The 20,213-nt window shown below is 30.5% G+C and overlaps 1 protein-coding gene across 10 annotated transcripts; it reads left to right on the top strand.

Moving 5' to 3' along the window:
- Positions 1-13,159: 13,159 nt before the first annotated feature.
- On the top strand, positions 13,160-19,653 carry LOC109815832 (uncharacterized). Of its 10 annotated transcripts, none has more exons than XR_014427905.1 (6): positions 13,160-15,444; positions 17,758-18,001; positions 18,182-18,363; positions 18,664-18,821; positions 19,019-19,073; positions 19,314-19,653. XR_014427905.1 is itself a non-coding variant. In XM_083059846.1 (2 exons), exons 1-2 carry the CDS (start codon positions 13,210-13,212, stop codon positions 16,074-16,076), a joined length of 2,280 nt encoding a protein of 759 aa, XP_082915972.1. In that variant the 5' UTR covers positions 13,160-13,209; the 3' UTR covers positions 16,077-17,397. The 10 variants fall into 10 exon arrangements, 1 of the variants encoding a protein (XP_082915972.1); XR_014427903.1 differs by having other exon boundaries at positions 18,664-18,935; XR_014427906.1 differs by lacking the exon at positions 19,314-19,653 and adding an exon at positions 19,188-19,272 and having other exon boundaries at positions 18,664-18,935.
- Positions 19,654-20,213: the final 560 nt, after the last annotated feature.

The raw sequence follows: 20,213 nt of genomic DNA, 5'->3' as shown, positions 1-20,213 counted from the left end.
ATGTGTTGGGATATATAGATATATTATTTTCTAAGCTTGATATTTTTATATATAGAATTATATCAATATTAGAAAATTTTAGAATGAGTTGAAAAATGTTAGACAATATATTATTTGTAGGACAAGATTTTTTTTTATAAAAAAAATGTATTAAAATTAAAGGATTCAAACACTTACGTTGAATTCAACAACAAAATTTTATATTAGGATGATTTCAACCAATGTTATTTGACTAACTAAATCAAATAACACTTATTTTAAAAAGTATTATATGATTTACACAACGATTTCTTAAGTAAGTGTTATTTGAGGTTTTTTTTTTTTTTTTGTTCGTCCCTGAAGTATCCACCGTCAATAGCAGTGATTAATCTCCTCGCTACATTGGATTTACCTCAAAGGGTGGGATAGCTGACCCCAAGATTTAATGCGGCTGCATACACAAAACAGGATTCAAACTCCTGACCTTGCTTAAGCGTGGATCAACCCCTACCGCTGAATATAACACTTTGTAAGCATTATCTAAAGTTACTTGTTTTATTATGGAAGAAGAATATAAAAGTCAAAAACATTTAAAAGTAAAATTGATGTATTCTAATTCTATAACTTATTTTTATATGCATATAAAACATATTTGGATACAAGTTTAGAAACATTTTTTTAGAGCTTTTGTATTGGAAAAATTATTTATTTTCAATAGAAAAGTTTTAAAAAATATTTCAATCTTAACGGTTTCATTTGTTTATCATAATAGATTTCTTATATAACTTTTAAAAATCCCATAATGATCTTTTTCATAAACTAACCACTTATCTATCAAAACTAATTCATTGGACTTTCATTCCGTTAAAACCAACTTGGAGATGATTGATTTAAGAAATTTTGCTTGAAAGTGATTATCTTAAAGAAGTAATTTGGAGAAGATTGGTCAAAAACTCAAAAAAGTATACAATCCTTGAAATTTGAGCATATAAGTGCAAAAAGACTTATAATTTGATTTAACATGATCAATTTTGATTCAATTGGATTTAGTCCTTGCAATATATATAATTCTCAATAGTTGAATACATAAATGTGAAGAGACTTGTAAATTAATATTGATGTAATAAATTTTGATCCTATTTTATTTGATCCTGAACGTGTATAGAACCTTATAAATTCAAGCACCTAAATACGAAAAGACTTATAAGTTGGTCTCTTAATCCAAGGAGATTTGTTCCTAAGTGCATACATTAGCCATAGTGGATCTTTAAATAGTGCGAAAATTGGGATTGAGCATTGGTCGAACCAAATTCCAAAGACACCAAGAGGTGGTGATCTAATGATATATGGAGTCTTAAAATGTTTGAGACATCTCCTTGTGGCACTCTAATAATTGGGTCTAAGGGCCCCCCGACCAAGTTTTGAGTTTTTGTTTGAATGTTTGTTTCATAACAGATTGGAAAATGTAGATACCCCACGACTTCATCATACCTCCCTTCTGTGCCTTAATCAATGTTGTACTATTTCTCTTCATTTTGGCATCCCAAGCCAATATGAGATTAGATTTTTCAGCCTATTCAACTCTAGTTCTTTCCATTTTCTAATTAAACTTCCAATGCTTGAATTTGGTGGAATACATATTATCGTTGGATGCTCAAGTGGAGTGTAGAGCCTAATTGAAATGAAATATCTCTTTAGTAAGAGGTCAACTGAAATCCAAAATATTCAAGTAAAGAAAGAACTGAAATTAAAAATAACTGATTATTTTTTAGGTTATCATATTATTAATGCGAACAAATCTTGAATAAATAGTGACATTAGATACGTACATTAGCCATAAATGAAAATTTGGGGCCTGAAAACGAAACATTATTAATGACAAGTGCCATTTCCTTTCTTTTTATAGCTGTTGTTTAAATTTCTGCATTCCCTTTTCAAATTATTATCAAATAGCATGAGTCATTTTTAAATTCAAAGCATATAGCAAGGAAAGTCTAGTTCGATTGGTTGAACATAGTACATGAATGTTCTAAATCTCCTTAATATCAAATTTGATTCTCGTAAATAAAAAAATTTAGAAGATATAAAATAATGAATAAATATAAAGAATTTGACTATAAATATATTTCTTCTATCTTGTAATAAATGTCTTGTTTAAAGACAAATAAATTATAAAACAAGTGACATTTTAATTTTTCTAATATAATATTTTAAAAATATTATTGTCGTGCTACATTATCTCTAGTAAAGAAAGTTATCTTTACAAAAGTATTACTGTCTTTTATATTAATTATTTAACTGTTTTTAAATTTTGATTTATTTTTAATCATATTTGATTTTTATTTTATTTTCAAAATGAAACAAAATCTTATAAATGTTCATATAATAACAATGCTTGGTTTTGTGTATATAGTATGTACTAATATATATATATATATTCAAATTAAATAATCTTCAATTTTAAATATTTATAATATCAACTCCTATATATTAAACACGAATGTCTATATGATGTTTTTAGGGATTTTTTTAATAAGAGAATTTGTAGGATTTTTTTAATCTAATTTTATTTTTATTTATCAAAATTATTTATGAATTAAATATTATTATTTTAAAATAAATTATTAATAAATAAAAAATTATAATAAAAATTATTTATTATAAATTTAAAATATTATTTATATTTAAAATATTTATATATATTAATTTTAGATATAATTTATATATTTAAATATAATATATATGATTTATTATAAATTTTAGTTGTGGTCTCTATATTAAACATGAATTTATATTTTATGTGAGAGCGTTTTTAAAGACTTTTAGGTTTTTATAACTTTTTTTAATTAATCTAATTCAATTTTTATTTATCTTAATTATTTATGAATTAAATTTTATTATTTTAAAAATAAATTATTAATAAATATAAATAATATTGTATTATAATATAAATTATTCATTAAACTGTTTTTCCAAACAGGACGTTACTCTTATTTCATGACATAAGTGCTTGTAAAAAAAATTATTTGAGAAATTCGTGAGAATAATTTATAATATATTTTTATTAACATATAACTCGTAAAACAATTCAACCCTATTTCCTCCTTAATTATAAAAAATATTTATATAAATTAATATTTACTTAAAGGACATTTATTCAATAAATTCTTAATTAAGCTGGTTACCCCCATACCCACAAAAAAAAAATATCATTGTCGACATTATCTAAAACCTAAATCGTATTAATCATTTCAGTATTTTGCAAACAAATCTCATAATTAATTGGTGTATCTTGTATAATGATAATATATCAATAGAAGTCTGAGGATATGACTAAGCTCATTCAGTATTTAGTCATAATTAACATGGAGCGTTAAATGTTGCTAATTGGCAGCGTTATTTTTTATTCGCCAATAATTTTCACATGGCATGCAAGTTAAGATATGGTAGAATTAAAGTCATTCTAATTATTACACTTTACATTGCAAAGCCAAATCTCCGGACCAAACTAGGAAAGATGGATTATTGATTGAGTGTGTTGAATTATTATGTGTACCTTTCTTGTTGATAACAAATATAAGGTCAATATTTAAAAGATACACATGTGGTAATATGTATTGTGTAATCATTTACGACCACAATTATAATTAATTATAGCCACATATAATACGTGGGAGGAGGAGGGACTGTATCTTACCTTTTTTTATCCTATGGATGATGATGGCTTTTGATTAATCTTTATCAGGCTCCAAAAAGTTGAAACACCAGTTTCAAAAATGTTTTCCTTTTCCCACCCATATCCGGTTATCATATTAGACATCTAATTACTTTGAATCCAGACAATAATGTATCTGCATTTTTCAAATTTTGAATTCAAAATCTTTAATCAGGTTTAAAACAGTTTATTTCCTTACATGTTTACGGGTAGCCATAAATAGCATTTGCAAGCTGGTTAAAGAATGATTCAAGCTAAACAAACTCCATTTATTAATTAAACTTTGTTTTCCTCCTTTTTCCTCTATTTTCACAATGAGATTTTGATTTTCTAGTTCAGGGGATGAAATTTTCTAACATAAAGTCTATGTATTTATGGATTTCGTGCTCAATTCAAGTTTATTTGGTTTTATTGATTGTTTTTGTTTTTATTGATATTATGAGCCAAACATGCATGCATGTCTGATGTTAGTATTACGATACAAATTATAACAACTTGTTAGATTTTTACACTTAATCATTCACAATTAGTAATAGAAATATATACATATTTTTATCTTAGATTAATATACAATGACTCTTGAATATATAAGTAATAATATATATATATATATATATATATATATATATATATATATATATATATAAGGAGCATATCAAGTGAGAGAAAATTTATTATGAGAGATGAGATGGTTAAAATATAACCCTTAGATTAATCAAGTGAGAAAAAATTTGGAGTTTAATCAAGAGAGAGAAAATTAACCTAAGAGTTATATTTTAAACCTCTCATTTCTCATAATAAATTTCCTTTCACTTGATATGCTCCCTATATATATATATATATATATATATATATATATATCATTTTGAGTCAAGCAACAACTAACAACTACTAAGCTAGCTACTCCAAGGTAGTCAAAAAATAAGCATCGCCAATCAACCTAGTCTCTAAAGGATTCCATATGATAGCTTATCACTACTTTAGTCTCATAGCAAATATGATCATCACAGTTCAACCACACAGAAATATACAAGGATAAACTAAAATTCAAATAAATCAACATAATCAGTATAGAAGTAAAAACAACTATGCTATCAACATAAACAACTCAACTTAATTCAACACACAATATCAACTTACAACTTTTCAATACAATACAACATGTTCTTCAACTTGAATAACACAACAATAACACCTTAATGCAACTCATCACAATTCAATATAACATATGAATAACACAAATTAGTCAATACATCATATGCACGACACAATAATTATATGTGTCATTACATATTTCAACTAAGAGATCTTCAACAACACAAGTAAGCAGTCTAAGTAATTTGACCCTATCGAACCAACAACCTGATCTTTTCAATCTAGTTAGATCAATAATTAATTTGAATAAAAATTCACAACACGATATGATTTATCAAATTTTGCTCTTAAATTAAGAAGTTTAGTATTCTTGAAAGAGTAGAAAAATTTAGGTGTGAGCCTACCACGACATTAGTGAACATAACTAGGTCATATATGAGATTAGTCCACCAACTATCTTCCAAATACTATGTCCTTCTAGTATTTAGTTAAGGATTATGGATCTGACCTTGTACTTTACTCTAGTTTGGTCGCCTTATACACATATATCTCAATCTTGCCTACATACAAATCAATAGTGGTTGTTTGTAGTTGATATGCCTCGACTTGGCCAACATACTACATCAACCAAGGTTCTAGAGGAGACTCAACTATCCATTTCTAGAGTCAACTTCCCAATAAGGGTTTTCAAACAAAATTGGGCTCTCAAAGCACCACAACACAATATCTTTGCAATGAAATGTTCAACTTTAAAAAACAACTTCTCTAGCCCTAGGTCAATTAACACAATACAACTTTAATGCCAAAAGCATTATCAACACAACTACTCAACTAAACACAATACAACTCAACCCAACTTCCAACCATTTAATTAACTTATATAATATACTACACCAAGGTATAAAGATTCAACATCATGAATTGACACATGACATATAGCATAACGTAATCATCATAAAACATGTAATAGATTTCACAAACCTATATATATTAAACTTTCTTAACAACACATATGTATGAGGTAGTCCACGCCCAATGCCATTCTTCTCGTGCTTGATGACAATTGAGGTAGAGAGTCTCTAACTCGTCCATGCTCGTCACCAATATTTTCGTGTCAGACGTAGATGAGACAAAAAGCTATGTTGCTTTAACACCATGGTGTAGTCAAAATCCATGCCCGACCTTGTTTCAAGCAAATAGTCTTGACTCACGCTCAACGTCACCCCACTAACATTCGACATCGTCTAAGTAGAGAATTCTATCTAGGTCATGCTGAGCGACACTCAACCTTGACGTTGCCAAGTCGAAGACATTTCTCTCTCTTCATGCCTAGTGTCATTTAACTTACGTTTTTTTTCCCTTATCTCACACTTGGTGCCACCAATCATGCACCAAATGTGAGTGAGGCAAAAAGCCTCTAATGGGTGGCATACTCGAAGCCTTGAAGTTTCACCCAACGCAATGTGAATTCTACACTTAATAGATTCACATTTTTTGCACAAACTCAAAAAATCTCCAACATGCCACACAATATATCATTCATATACATCATCAATAACTTGAAGCAACTCAGAATAACATGCATTCACAATTTATTACAAATCATCAAATTCTCTCAACAGATTCAAGAAAACACCAAAATCTCAATCTAAACATCCAATCTACACAAAATTAACCAACACAACTACGAATTAAGTAAGATCAAGCATCAAGTAGCTTCACAATTCAACAAAATTTTGAAATCTACTTTTTTTTACCTCCAAGTCTCAAAATCTGAGAGAAAAGAGGAAGAAGAAGAAAACATTTTTGAGCTACTTCTCTCCAACACAAATCTTCAACTTCAACAACTTAAGATCACAAAGAAGAAAACATTTTTGAGCTACTTCTCTCCAACACAAATCTTCAACTTCAACAACTTAAGATCACAGCTTAACTAATCAACAAGGATCTTCTACATCCTTGGGGAGTCTAGAAGGAAGAAAAGAAGAATCAAAACTCCAAAGTCCTCCTCTCTAAGTTCTCTAAGAAATAAGTTTATAAGGCTCAATTCTATAAAAAAAAAATCTTATATACTTCTTCTCTTAAGGTCAAAATTAACTTTTAATAATTTTAATTATCATATATATATATACATGTCAAATTATAATTAGATAATAATAATGTAAAAAACTTATACAATAAATAAACTGTAATTAAATTCTTATTTTATAGCTATGTTTGGAAAACTGTAGCGTGAATAAGCAATCGATTGGCTTAAGTTTTACTCAATAAACTAATTAATAATTGGTCTAAAAGACAAAAACGGAAAGGTAATATACTCGAACGAAGAAAAAATAAACATGAAAAAGCACTCAATTAACATTGATGCTTTGTTGATTATGTGAGTACATTAGTGCATAATTTGCAAAACTTGAGGCATTATATTAAAAAATAAAATACCGTCTTGGCCTTGGCATGTTCAAAAGTTATGAATACAACATCTTGTTCCCACAACACAACCCCTTTTCTTCTCTTTTTAAAGCCGAATAAGACATTACAACTTATAAGACTAAAGTCTATTATTAACAACCACATGCTTTAGGTGAGATTATGTCATCGACCCTCTTCACCAAATCCAGGTATTTAAAGCTTTGACTTCTCATCCTCATCATACACCATTGTTTCCCCCTTTTATGGACCTTATTAATTATCATCAATTACAAGGGATTATATATTTATTTTTTTTAAACTAATTCATTTTAGCATTCTAAAAAAAAAAAAAAAAAAAACTAACACAATTGTCATCCTCGTCATACAACATTTTTTTTCTCCCCCTCCCCCTTTTGGAACTTATTATGTTTGAACCAAATTATTGTCTATTATTATTTTTTATTTTTTTTTGAGAAATATGATAGTCTCCGGAGTTGACTCAAGAGTAACACTATTAAGGTTATTAAAATTTAAGTTTTAGATCTATAAAAATATTTGTATGCTATTTTTTTATAAAGTAAAAAAATTAGATGCATTGACAAAAAAATCTCACATGTTAGAAAAAATATTTAACATATATTTTCTCATTAAAAAAATTTATATTTTTCAAAATGTACTTTAGATCTCTTTGTTTAAAAGGCTCGCCCTCACCTTATTTGATAAGTCCCTTTATATTTGATAACTCACTTTTATATTAGAGTTTTGATTAAAAGTGAAAAAAACATTAACATATTTTCAAATGTTTTCAAAAAAAGGACCTATCATTGAATTGTTTAAGGTTAATAGTTTAATTGCGATAGCATTAATAAAATAATAATAATAACTATTATCATTATTATTATTAATATAAAAATAATATTAAATAAATATAATTTTATAATTTTATAATAGTAAAAATTAAAATAAAATATTATTTATAGATTTTTAACATTTAATACATGTGCAAAATTTTAAACTAAATATAATATAACATTTAAGTTAAATTATAATAAAATATAACAATGTTGATTAATAATAACAAGTTTACATTTAAAATATATATATATATATATATATATAAATATTAAATTAATATAATATAAATTATAACAAAAATAAATATATTAAAAATTATAAATTAACATAAATGATTAAATTATATTTATAAGATAATTATTAAAATAAGTTATTCTAATTTATAATTTTAACTAAATATGTGTTTCTATTAAAAATATTTTAAATTTTAAATTTCAAATTATATTTTTTTAAATTGAATCCGTTCAAACTATAACTTTTTACTAGTTTATTGGAAAATAATTTTTTTCGTCAATCAAATCGATTAAAATTGTTTGTTTAGTCTAATTTTTAAAATTATGATATTTTCTAACATATTTCTTTTAATATATTTTATTATAAATTAAAATTTGTAGAAATTACACAATTATGTCCATCTTGTTCCTTATTTAATGAACTCTACTTAAGATTTTACAGTTTTAAATAATTTTTAATCAATGCAAGAGTTGTAGAAAAAGAATATGTTCACTCCTCTTAGTTAAAAGTTCATTAATTGTAAAGGTTTAATTGTAAAGTTTCTATTTGAATAAATTTCTTTAGAAGCTAATCTAGGAAAAGGAAAATGAAATAAATTTCTCCATAAAAAGTTAAAATTAATTTATGTATAAATTAATTTATAATTTTATGAAGAAGTTATATAACAAAGCTTCTACAAATTTACTTATACATAAACTAATTTTAGTTTATGGATAATTTTTTTTTTATTTTTCTCTCTTAAAAGTATTTATAGAGAAATTTGTTTGAATAGACTCAAAACTATAAATAAGACTTATTAAATAAGAAATGAGATATATTAAATTTATAAGAAATGTGTGTTGCAAACATTTAAATATTTATTAACTTCACTAATGACTAAGTTTTATCGATGAACTTGAATGATTCTTTAATGAAATCTTTCATTCTAATCACATTTTTTTCATACATATAAAAATTAAATTTAAAACTTTACTTTAAAAGATTGAATCTAATACCACTTAAATCAATAATTGGTTCAAAATTTAATTTATAAGTTACAAGAGTGTAAAACAACTTGATGAATTAAAAGTGTTTAATATAATATTGGCTGATAAGTTAACTAAAAAACATAAAAGGACATTCGGACAAACACCCATGTGTGTATAATATGGTTTTTTAAAAAAAAAAAACAGAAGTCACACAATTATTTAAAGTGATCATATTAAATTTTTAATTATTTGACTTAGTTTTACTCTTCTCGTTCTCTCATTAAAAACATTCCAGTAGATATACCTCTTGTATGTTATAATCGTATTTACATAAGCTATTATATGATTCAATAATTTTTAATTTCATGATTTTATCTTAAAATTTACTATTAGGTTAAAACATCATCAAAATAAATCATATATTAAAATTATTAAATTAATCAAAAAATTTAATAACATTAAAATTAATATAATATAAACTTTTTATAATTCGTATTTAAAAAAAAAAAAAAAAACTCGGCTGAATTTACACCACAATTTTAATTTAGTGCGTGATTTTCGAGAATGGAGTTACTTAATAATTAACCACAAAGATAAAATATAATTTTTTTACTCATATATAAATTAGAGTTTGAGTTTTTAAATATAAAACTAAAATGTAAAATGTGGATAAATATAGTACATGTCAAATAATTAATTAAATCAATTAAAAACAATTCACATGCAAAGAAAAAAATTGTTATGAATATAAAATGACTTTTGAAAAAGAAAGTGGTCACATTTTTCCATCAATTTGTTAGTGTGCATCATGAATGAGACTAAGGGTCCAAGCAATCAAATCAAAATAAGAAACCAAAACATAATGCCTTGGGCTTAATGAAATAAAAAGAAAATGAATCATTAAAAACTTCCGGAATCAACAATTAATTTGAAGATCCATCAACTTAATTACTTAAATTGTCATCTTCTACCTTTCTCTCTCCGAAAAGTTGAATGGCATTGAAAATTGAAAGTCGCGTTTAGCTTCAAGTTGGAGAGGAGCGAGAGGATCATCATCATGTCATCATATCAACGTTAAATAAAATTTTGAAAACGTGACCAAACAAACTTAGGAGAATGGTTGTGCAGAGCATTAGCTAATAAACACCATTTTTACGCTAACTTAATAGTTATCACGAGGAGTATTAGTAGGGCGGGTTTACATGAGTTTTTATTTTGTTGATCTGAAAATTGATAAAATTATTATTTTTAATTTAAACTCAATCTTTTCTGATTAAGATACATGAATTATTAAGATTGACGTAATGGTGAGAATTAAAATAATATTTATCGGAATAACATATATTTTTTAATTATTATTACATAAATAAATGTAATTAAGTATTTTATTTTGTATTATTTTGTTGTTATAATTCAAGTGTGTGAGAATTGATCGGAAAGAACTGAGATATATAAGTTGAATTTTAAGGAATGAAGCTTACAAATTCATAATTCTAGAATATTGTAGAGAGAATACATTAAAGAGAGGAGTTTTGGAGCTTGAGAGAATCTTTCTTTTTTCGAGGCCTCTTTAGATTGTTGTGATCTTTCCCATAGCTCAATTGTAGGAGTGGTGCAGAGATTCAAGACTCAGAAGGTTGAGAATCGAGTGATGGTAGTTCTATGTGGAGTTTCCCCAATGCTTGATTTCTTCGTTCTTCCTTCTCATTCTCTTTGAATTTGAAGGTTGATTCGATAGAGTCAAATCACTTAGACTGCTCAAATGTGTAAGAAATTTTTATAGGTGAATATATGACGACGTATTAATTGAGGTGTATACATATGATTGAGTGTTATTAAATGTTGTCTATATATTTGGTTAAGAATGTTGTTGATTGACATTGATGTAGTGAAATATGAATGTTCATATGTAATTGAATTACTAACTCTTGCAAAACATTGAATGTCATGTTGGAGTGCTTTTGTTGTGTTGATATGTTGTAGACTATAAAGTGTTTGTTGTGGTGTTTACATACAGGTGTTAGTAGGATAATTGTATTTTCTTTTGTATTTGATATGTTGATCTATATTGTTATAGTATAGTATTATTTCAGTTGAGATACTATGTTAAACATTATGGAAAAGTTGGAGATTTCGTGATATTACTTATGTGTTGGAATGAGATGACAGTAAATGTATGATTATATTAAAAATTGAGAATTTGTAGTGTTGTGTAATTACATGCTTATGAAAAATCATGATGATTACTTGTAGTAAGAATTTTAAATATTTTGTAATAGAGCACGAGTTCAATAAGTCTCTTCTATTTTTATCAAAAAATAAATTATTTATATTGGAAATTCACCATATTTCTAGATTTAAAACAAGCTTTAATAAAAATCGAGACATTATAAAAAAAATAAATACTCTTTTTCAATGATATTCAAACTATATTTAAAAGTAAATAAATGTTAATTATCGTTATGTTAAATTTATTAATGATAAAAGTTGTATAAATAGTAATATTAAATATATATTGTTTTAGACAATTAACTTGATTCTTTTTTATATTTGGTTCGGTCTATCATTTATTATTAGACTTAATAGTTATTATGTATTGTCAATGTATCAATTAATAAAAATATTATTGATATGATTTTTAAAATAATTATTATAAGAGTTCATATTGAAGGATAATATAAAATAATTTTAAATTGTGGTGCATAATATATTTTCTTTTATTATTAAAAATATCATTGTTTTAAATTAAATGATTCTAATTATATTTTAAAATATATTTTTTCAATAAATGTAATTGCACCATTTTATATGGATAAAAATAAAAACTTAGACCATTTTATGACATCTTCTACTTGATTTTTTTATTGTTTAATTTATAACAACCAAACACGGTATTAGGAGACTTATAGCAACAATTCCAACATGTTGTTTAACAATTAAGTAAACTCTTGTATTTTCTTATTGACTTAAAACTTTCTATCAACGAAATTTAACACATTATTTGTAAAAAAAAAGAAGAAAATAGTATTAGGAGAATTAGAATGAAATAAAGTTTAGTTAGGATATGAAAAGTAAATTATGGTGTAGCAGTAGAAGAGGGGTGACAGCATAGTTTTAAAAACTGGACCGGTCATCGAATCGGTTAAGGTATTGGGTCAGTAGGTCAAAGATTGAACCGGTGAGTCATTGGTTGAACCGCATGACTCGATTTTTATTTATTTTTATTAAAAAATATTCATATTAAATATATTTATACTTATAAATTTTAATAAATTCATATCTTATTTTAAATTTAAAATTTTCTATCTTATTTAAAATTATTTTTATTTTTATTTTGTAAAAAAATACATAAAAAAATTACATGTTAAACGGTATATTAATACAAATTAAAAATATAAATAATATGTACATATATAATATACTTGCAATTAATATCACAAAATAATATATGTAATATTTACATAGATATTGAATTATTAAATATATAATTTAAAATTAATAATATACTATAAAAGTTATTTAAGTTGTATATATTGCAAACAAATATATTAGAACAAGTAGTCATTGTTATATTTAATAAGACTTCTTACTTTTTCATTAAGAGATTCAATTTTCATTATTATTTTTGTGATTTATGGTCCCTTAAAAAAAAAAAAAAAAAAGTGATTGAACCTGTTTGACCCATCGGTTCACCGGTTGAACCGAAAAATTAATCGGTTCAATCCGATTTGAAAAGGGTCGACTGCATAACCGATCCAATTTCAGATTCGGACCAGCTGGACCACCGGTTTCCGGTTCAACTGGTCCGACCGGCCGGGTTTTAAAACACTGGGCGAGAGGCATGCATGGGTTGGAAAAAAATACAAAATACAAAAAAGGTTGACTCGTGAGTCATTCCGTATGATCTGGACGAAAAAGACACGTGGCAAGGGTCCTGGAGCTGATTTCCATTCCATGCCATGCATCGAATTGTCCTATATAAACCAAAACGAACTAAACCCCCATTCGTTTTCATTCGCGCAATTCCTCAAACACCTTCATGCAGCTCCCGTGGCGGGGCTAGCCTCAGCAATGGCCTCCACCTCCACCTCCACCGCCACCGCCGACCTCCACCCGGACGACGCGGCGGCCAGGGCGGTGCGGAAGCGCTACGAGGGCCTCCTCACAGTCCGCACGCGCGCCATCAAGGGCAAAGGCGCCTGGTACTGGGCCCACCTGGAGCCCATTCTCGTGAACAACGCCGTGAAGCTCAAGTGCTCCCTCTGCGACTCTCTCTTCTCCGCCTCCAACCCTTCCCGCACCGCTTCCGAGCACCTCAAGCGCGGCACGTGCCCCAATTTCAACCACTCCTCGTTGCCTTCGCCTTCTCCCATTTCCACCGTTCTCTCCCATTCCAACAACGGTAGAAAGAGAACCTCAACGTCTCCCAATCAGGACCCTTCCCTTCACCATTTGGTCTTGTCCGGTGGCAAGGACGATTTGTGCGCTCTCGCTGTTTTCGAAGACAGTGTCAAGAAGCTCAAGAGTCCTCGTAATTCCTCAAATGTTGCTCCTCCTGAGTTGACCAAGGACCAGGTTAACTCCGCCCTTGAGTTGTTAGCAGACTGGTTCTACGAGTCTTGCGGCTCTGTGCCTCTCTCTGCACTCGAACACCCCAAGTTTCAATCTTTTCTTACCCAGCTGGGTTTGCCCCTCGCTCTGTTGAGGCGCGAGATATATGGTTCTAGGCTCGATGATAGGTTCGGAGTGGCCAAGGCTGAGTCCGAAGCTAGAATCAGAGATGCCCTTTTTTTCCAAGTAGGCTGTGATGGTTGGAAGGCTGAGGATGGTGTGGTGAAGTTCACGGTGAATCTTCCCAATGGGTGTAGCGTGTTCCACAAGGTGGTGTTTTCCGGCGGAGGAGTGGTGGTGTCTTCCAAGTATGCTGAGGAGATTTTGTGGGAGGTGGTGAGGGGTGTTTGTGGGAGTGATGTGAAGAGGTGTGTGGGGATTGTTGGGGACAGGTTTAAGGCCAAGGCGTTGAGGAACTTGGAGGTTCAGAATCATTGGATGGTTAATGTTGCTTGTCAGCTTCAGGGATTCATGGCTTTGATCAAGGATTTCAGCAACGAGCTCCCACTTTTCAGGGTTGTTGCTGAGAATTCTCTCAAGGTTGCTAATTTTATCAACACTGAGTCTCAGGTTAGGAGTAGTTTTCTCAGGTACCGGATGCAGGAGCTGGACTGTGCTGGGCTGGTTCGAGTTCCCTCGCCGAAATGTCGCGTGTTGAAGGACTTCGCATCTGTGTTTCCGATGCTGGAGGACATCCTGAGCTGTGCTGCGGTGATCCAAATGGTGGTGTTGGAAGATACTTTTAAGGTGGCATGCATGGAGGATCCACTGGCCAGAGAGGTTGCTGGAATTGTTCAGAGTGAGGGGTTTTGGAATGAACTGGAGGCGGTTTATTCGCTGGTGAAACTCATCAGAGGAGTGGTTCAGGATATTGAGTCGGAGAGGCCGTTGATTGGTCGGTGCCTGCCGCTCTGGGAGGAGGTTAGAACCAAGGTGAAGGAGTGGTGTGCCAAGTACAGTGTTGTGGAAGAACCCGTGGAGAAAATACTTGAGAAACGGTTCCGAAAGAATTATCACCCTGCATGGTCTGCTGCATTTATACTTGATCCACTTTACTTGGTTAAAGATGCAAACGGAAAGTACCTTCCTCCATTCAAGTGCTTAACTCGTGAACAAGAGAAAGATGTAGATAAGTTATTGACTAGACTAGCTTCACGAGAAGAAGCTCATGTTGTGTTGATGGAGCTCATGAAGTGGAGATCAGAAGGGCTTGACCCCCTTTATGCTCAGGCTGTGCAGATGAAACAACGAGACCCGGTTACTGGGAAGATGAAAGTTGTAAATCCACTCAGTAGTAGACTTGTTTGGGAAACTTGCCTCAGCGAGTTTAAATCCCTGGGGAAGCTTGCAGTGAGGCTCATTTTTCTGCATGCAACCTCGTGTGGATTTAAGAGTAATTGTACTTTCATCAGGAAGATTTCTGAACATAAGCACTCGAGAGTTTCCTTGGAAAGAGCTCAGAAAATGATATATATTGCGGCTCATGCCAAGCTTGAAAGACGAGACTTTTCCAATGAGGAAGAGAAGGAAGCAGAACTGCTTGCCATGGTAGGCAGTGATGATAGCATGCTGGCTGAGGTATTTGCTGATGCACCCCTAATGTAATGTGCCTCTTTTCAACTCCTATAGAATTCTGTAATTTTAGGATTTATCAGATTTTTTTTTCCAGAGCTGTTTATTATTCCCTTATTCCAAGTGAAAAATATTTCGTGACTTGTGATTGAAACAAAAAAGAATATTGGAAGAGACCTGACTGTTATGTCATCTTTGATTCAAATGAATCATCCGTATTTTTCCCATCTTGTATTTGGATTTCTTAGGTTTGTAAAGGAGGAACAATTGCACATTTGTTAGCATAGCAAAAATTCAGGAAGAGGACCAGAAGGATGGCATAAAGTGTCTGGTTGAATAATTTGAAATGAGAATTGTTTTGAGCCAGATGCTGAAATTAATTTCTAATTTATGATAACTTAAAAAGTTAAGCTTCATTAGATCTTGCGAACGAATGTATAAAATTGGTCACAATGAACTAAGTTCAAGTTTAGTCTTTACCTTGCCTGTGAAAATCAAAGTACTAATGGCCAGAAATATTCACTACAAAGACATGAATTAGTCCTATTCCACAACTTGTTTTTTTGTTTCACTTTGTCTATTTCAAATGCTAGGCCAGATTCTTTGTAAATTGCCGGTGGTATCAGTTGAATTACTGACCCCCAGTCTCAGCAAAACAGTCAGCATCTTTCGGGATTGATTATTATCGTTAAATTTCTGTGGATCGCTTTTAGCTGTTGAAACTGATATGCTGTTGATACCAAGCACTGAAGCAAGGTATTTATAAATTCAAAGCAAACTGAATTGATGGTCAGTATGAGAAAACATAACGACAGTAGGAAATATTGTGGCTGGAGCAATTTCCTCTTTTTGCGATAAGAGACCATTTTTCTGAAGAGGGAGCCATTAACTTGATGTCCTCACTTGAAAGTGGAAAAAGCATCCTACAATAGTCGATGACTTTTGTATATGCATCTTATTGATGCTTCATGTCTTGATATGACATAACACCCTGCATAGTCTAGATTCTGCTTGTCATGATCAATTGTTTTAGTAGAACAAGATGAAATATCTTACAGTTTGACCAACTGACCTCCATCACATCCAAAGACCTTAGTGTTCAAGTTTAGTTTCCGAACTCAGTTGGCCACAAGGTCCAACTGCTTTGAGAAAACTGCTCGATATAGGAAATTGAGAGATACACATTGTCTCTTTACCAAAAAAAAGTGTTTATTTTTATTTTTAACTTTTCTTAGTGTTTCTCAAGTTCTGAACTGCTTCAACATTGACGCACTAGCTAGTTGGACTTACCCCAAAAAATTTGCTTGACAAAGAAGGGCATATATAAGCAATTATTCATGTTTTGTTCTAATAACAAAGTACTAAGAGAATTCTCATGTTCTTACTTCTTACTATCCGATGAAAACATTTCTCATTCAGTAAATCAGTTGTCTTTGAGAGTCATAAAGTTTAACATCATTTCACGAGTCAACAGATATTAAGAACTTAAACCAGTGTGAGCCAATAACTAAGCATAAATCCACTTTCAAGAAAAATTCTCAACTTCCAAGTGCAAGAATTTCTTAACAATATTTGTTATTCCCTAGTCTCTCTTTTTCTGAGAAGACTGTTGATACATGTGATTGCTTCCCTATTGTGTAGTGGAAACTTATTGCAGGCCAGTTTTTGGCCTCACTGTCTAAAGTTGATTCAATTATAGGATTCTTCTGTTTACAGCATTTCACAACATTTTCACAATACCATTCACTTTTCATTTCTTTTGAAATTCTGAAAAGAAAACATAGCTGCAGATAATTATATAGGAAAGAACGAAGAAAAAAGATATATTTACATGAACAAGAGAAATGTTACTTGTACAACGACTCATACAACAAATTTTACAACTAAAAGAAAGAGAGAAGATAAAGAGAAGTATGAGATGTAATAAATGGTGCAAGAAAGAAAACTAAAAACAGAAAATGCTAATTGTATGAAATGTTGAACGAGCTGTTGTATGAATAACATAACTCTAAAAACAATCCTGGTAATGTTCCATCATGACGATAAATTATATGATTCTGTTATCTCAATTGGAAAGATAAAATGGGAACACTGGTTATCAAGATCTTTTTTTAATCAAAATGTTTTGAAGACCAAATCTATCAATAAAACTGCTGAAATATCAAAAGGATATTTACGTAGTCACTAAAACGCATCACAGAATATATGTTACACATGCCACAATATGTTTTGGTTAGAGAAAGTTTTCATGTAGAAGGAAACTACAAAATGACACAAAAGTAGCAGGACCCAAAAATGAAATGTCACTTTTTGCTGCAGAGAGGTGGGATTGCTTGAAGCAGTAGGGTGGGTGGCAAACCGGACTTGGTCATGACGTGGGTCAACCTCGGAAGAACTTGAGAAAGAATCTTTGTTGCCGCAGAAGCACTTCTTATAGATAATCCGGCATATCTACTGGAGTGTTGGTTTCTGACAAATGGTGAGGCGGTGAGGCCCACCATAGGGGAAGTGGCTGTCCATGTCACACTCACTGCTATGGTTGTCATGGTCAAAGAAAAGTAAGGTATGAGTGGCCTTCCTTTACATCAATCCACTCTCTGTTTCTGTGCGCGTTTTTATTATTGTTTTGGTTTAAGCTAATGTCCCACGGCTCTTTGTTTTCAAAACCATTAATTTTTGTGATAACATACTTTTCTAATGGGAGACTGATGTTAACAGTTTATCTTAACGTTGAAAACTGTAGGTTTGCAGAATGAACCGTTTGGCTTACCATGATTGCTAAAAAGTCTTGGGGGAAAGTTGAAACAAGGAGTGTAGGGAAAGAAAAACAAAGGGAAAGCAAGGAGGCTGTCGGCATAAGGAGGTGCATAATATGGCACGGAGGAAAATATTGCAATTTCCTGCATAATAAAGCATTTTTTGCATGTATGTTTAGGGGATTATTCTTATTTTTAACCATGTAGGATGGTAGTTCTAGACTTGTGGTGGTGATGACATCTCATATTGATTTTTACTCTTCTTGTCATAGTCATATCATACGTACATGACTCCTTTCTTGATGTCATACTTTTGCAAACTTTAGAAATTGATGTAAGCGTATTCTGACATATGACACATAATATCAATTTAATGCATGCATTCTCCACTCGTCAATAATTAAATAAATTCTTTACCATATTGTGGATGGAAATGGAACTATGCTGACCTCTCCATGCGTGCATACAGGACTTTCAGGAATTTCCTGTCCATGCAACATTTAAATCCATAAAATAAAGAAATTGGCTGTTAACGACTTCCGATAGTACCACGACAAATTATCCCTCAACGTCTCAGATTTTTTCTTACTTGTATCTGCACTGTGACGTGGAGTTTATAAGATATAGGCAAGTGCATGTTAGAATTTCTCCTTTCACCTCAAGGCAATAAATTATGGAAGTTTCTGTACCTCCGTAAATCACTGGCAAATATTCAAATAAGGATGTGTATGAAAAAGTTGTGTAAGATGACTGAACTCATTAGTAGAGTAGAATTTGTATTGCTGATTTGATAATTGATTTAACATTGTAATCAATTGGTGTAGAGACCGTGGACCATGTCGACAAGGGCAAGCAATTCTGACTGCCTACCAACAAGAGGTATTTGTGTTTTTTTTATTTTTTATTTTATTTTCTTTTGCTTGTGTGGTATAGTTCATTTTTCATTCCAGTCTAGTTCTTGTATTTGAGTTTAGAATGTGATGATTGGCACAGGGACATGGCCATCTTTTTGCAAGAGCCTTCATACTTTCATGTTCCCTCATGATTAATCTTCTTTTCAATGACTATTTTTCTTCTTCCTACTTAACACAATCCTTGTAAATTTGGGTATGGTGCTAGGTGGGCCATACTTATGTAAAGAGAATCAAACTTCAAATCTTGCATCAGGTAACTGTTGGGGAGGGCTTCCTAGTCGCGGCAGTGCTTGAGGGATTAGTCAAACTTGTAGGAACAGGAACACCATGGTTAAAAATATATTGAAGTGGTGATACATATGTATTGTATAATATCAGTGGTATGTTATACTAATGGCATTGGAACCTAAACATTCCATTTTTTTTTTCATTATTGTTCTTCATTAATAAAGGAAAAAAGAGCTTTTTCCTTATCAGGTTTCTGGTGATCATGGAAGTGATAATGAAAAGGTCAAGTAATCATGGAAGTGATCTTGATATGCAAATTATGGTGTTTTAGACACAGTTCTAGAGATGCAAATCGGCTAATAAACAAATATGCTTTGAACCTATAGTAGTATTTTGGCAAATTTGAAATTAAAATATTTTATGATGACAGTGATTGCATGTTAGTCCAAATTCATGTCCTCTAAAATTGTGGACAGTAGGTTTTGCTTGTCTATCAACCAGCTCTAGTTTCCCTTCCCTCTACAATGTGTTGTACAGTGAGGTAAACATTAAACAAAAAGCTTGAAACGATCTTGTTGGGGTTTCATCCTTGTTTATATTTGTGCAACAGGCTAAAAAGTGGGGGGAAAGTTGAGACATTTTTTTATACGCCTAAAAGAGATTAGAGAGAGATGTGAGTACCAAAAATTGATGTAAAAATTTGGATCTTTTTAAAATATAACCTTTTTTTGTATGATCTCTTTAAAATATAACTTATCACACACTTGCTAGTAATTTAGATGTTTATAATTTTTTTTATACACTCCATTGTGCTACTAATTGATTGGAATGTTTCCTTTTCTTTAAGCTCTACTAATTAAAGCCACCGGAATTTCCC

The sequence above is a fragment of the Cajanus cajan genome, chromosome 7 (genome assembly GCF_000230855.2).
Source record: "Cajanus cajan strain Asha chromosome 7, NIPB_CcT2T_4, whole genome shotgun sequence".
Lineage (NCBI taxonomy): Eukaryota > Viridiplantae > Streptophyta > Magnoliopsida > Fabales > Fabaceae > Cajanus > Cajanus cajan.
The sequence above is the reverse complement of the archived record's forward strand: the minus strand, read 5'-3'. Positions and strand labels throughout refer to the sequence as shown.

Coding starts and splice junctions, on each gene's coding strand:
- LOC109815832 (XM_083059846.1), top strand. CDS start 13,210: ATGCCATGCATCGAATTGTCCTATATAAACCAAAACGAACTAAACCCC. Junction 15,445..16,031: donor ATGATAGCATGCTGGCTGAG/GTATTTGCTGAT, acceptor TTCAAATGCTAG/GCCAGATTCTTTGTAAATTG.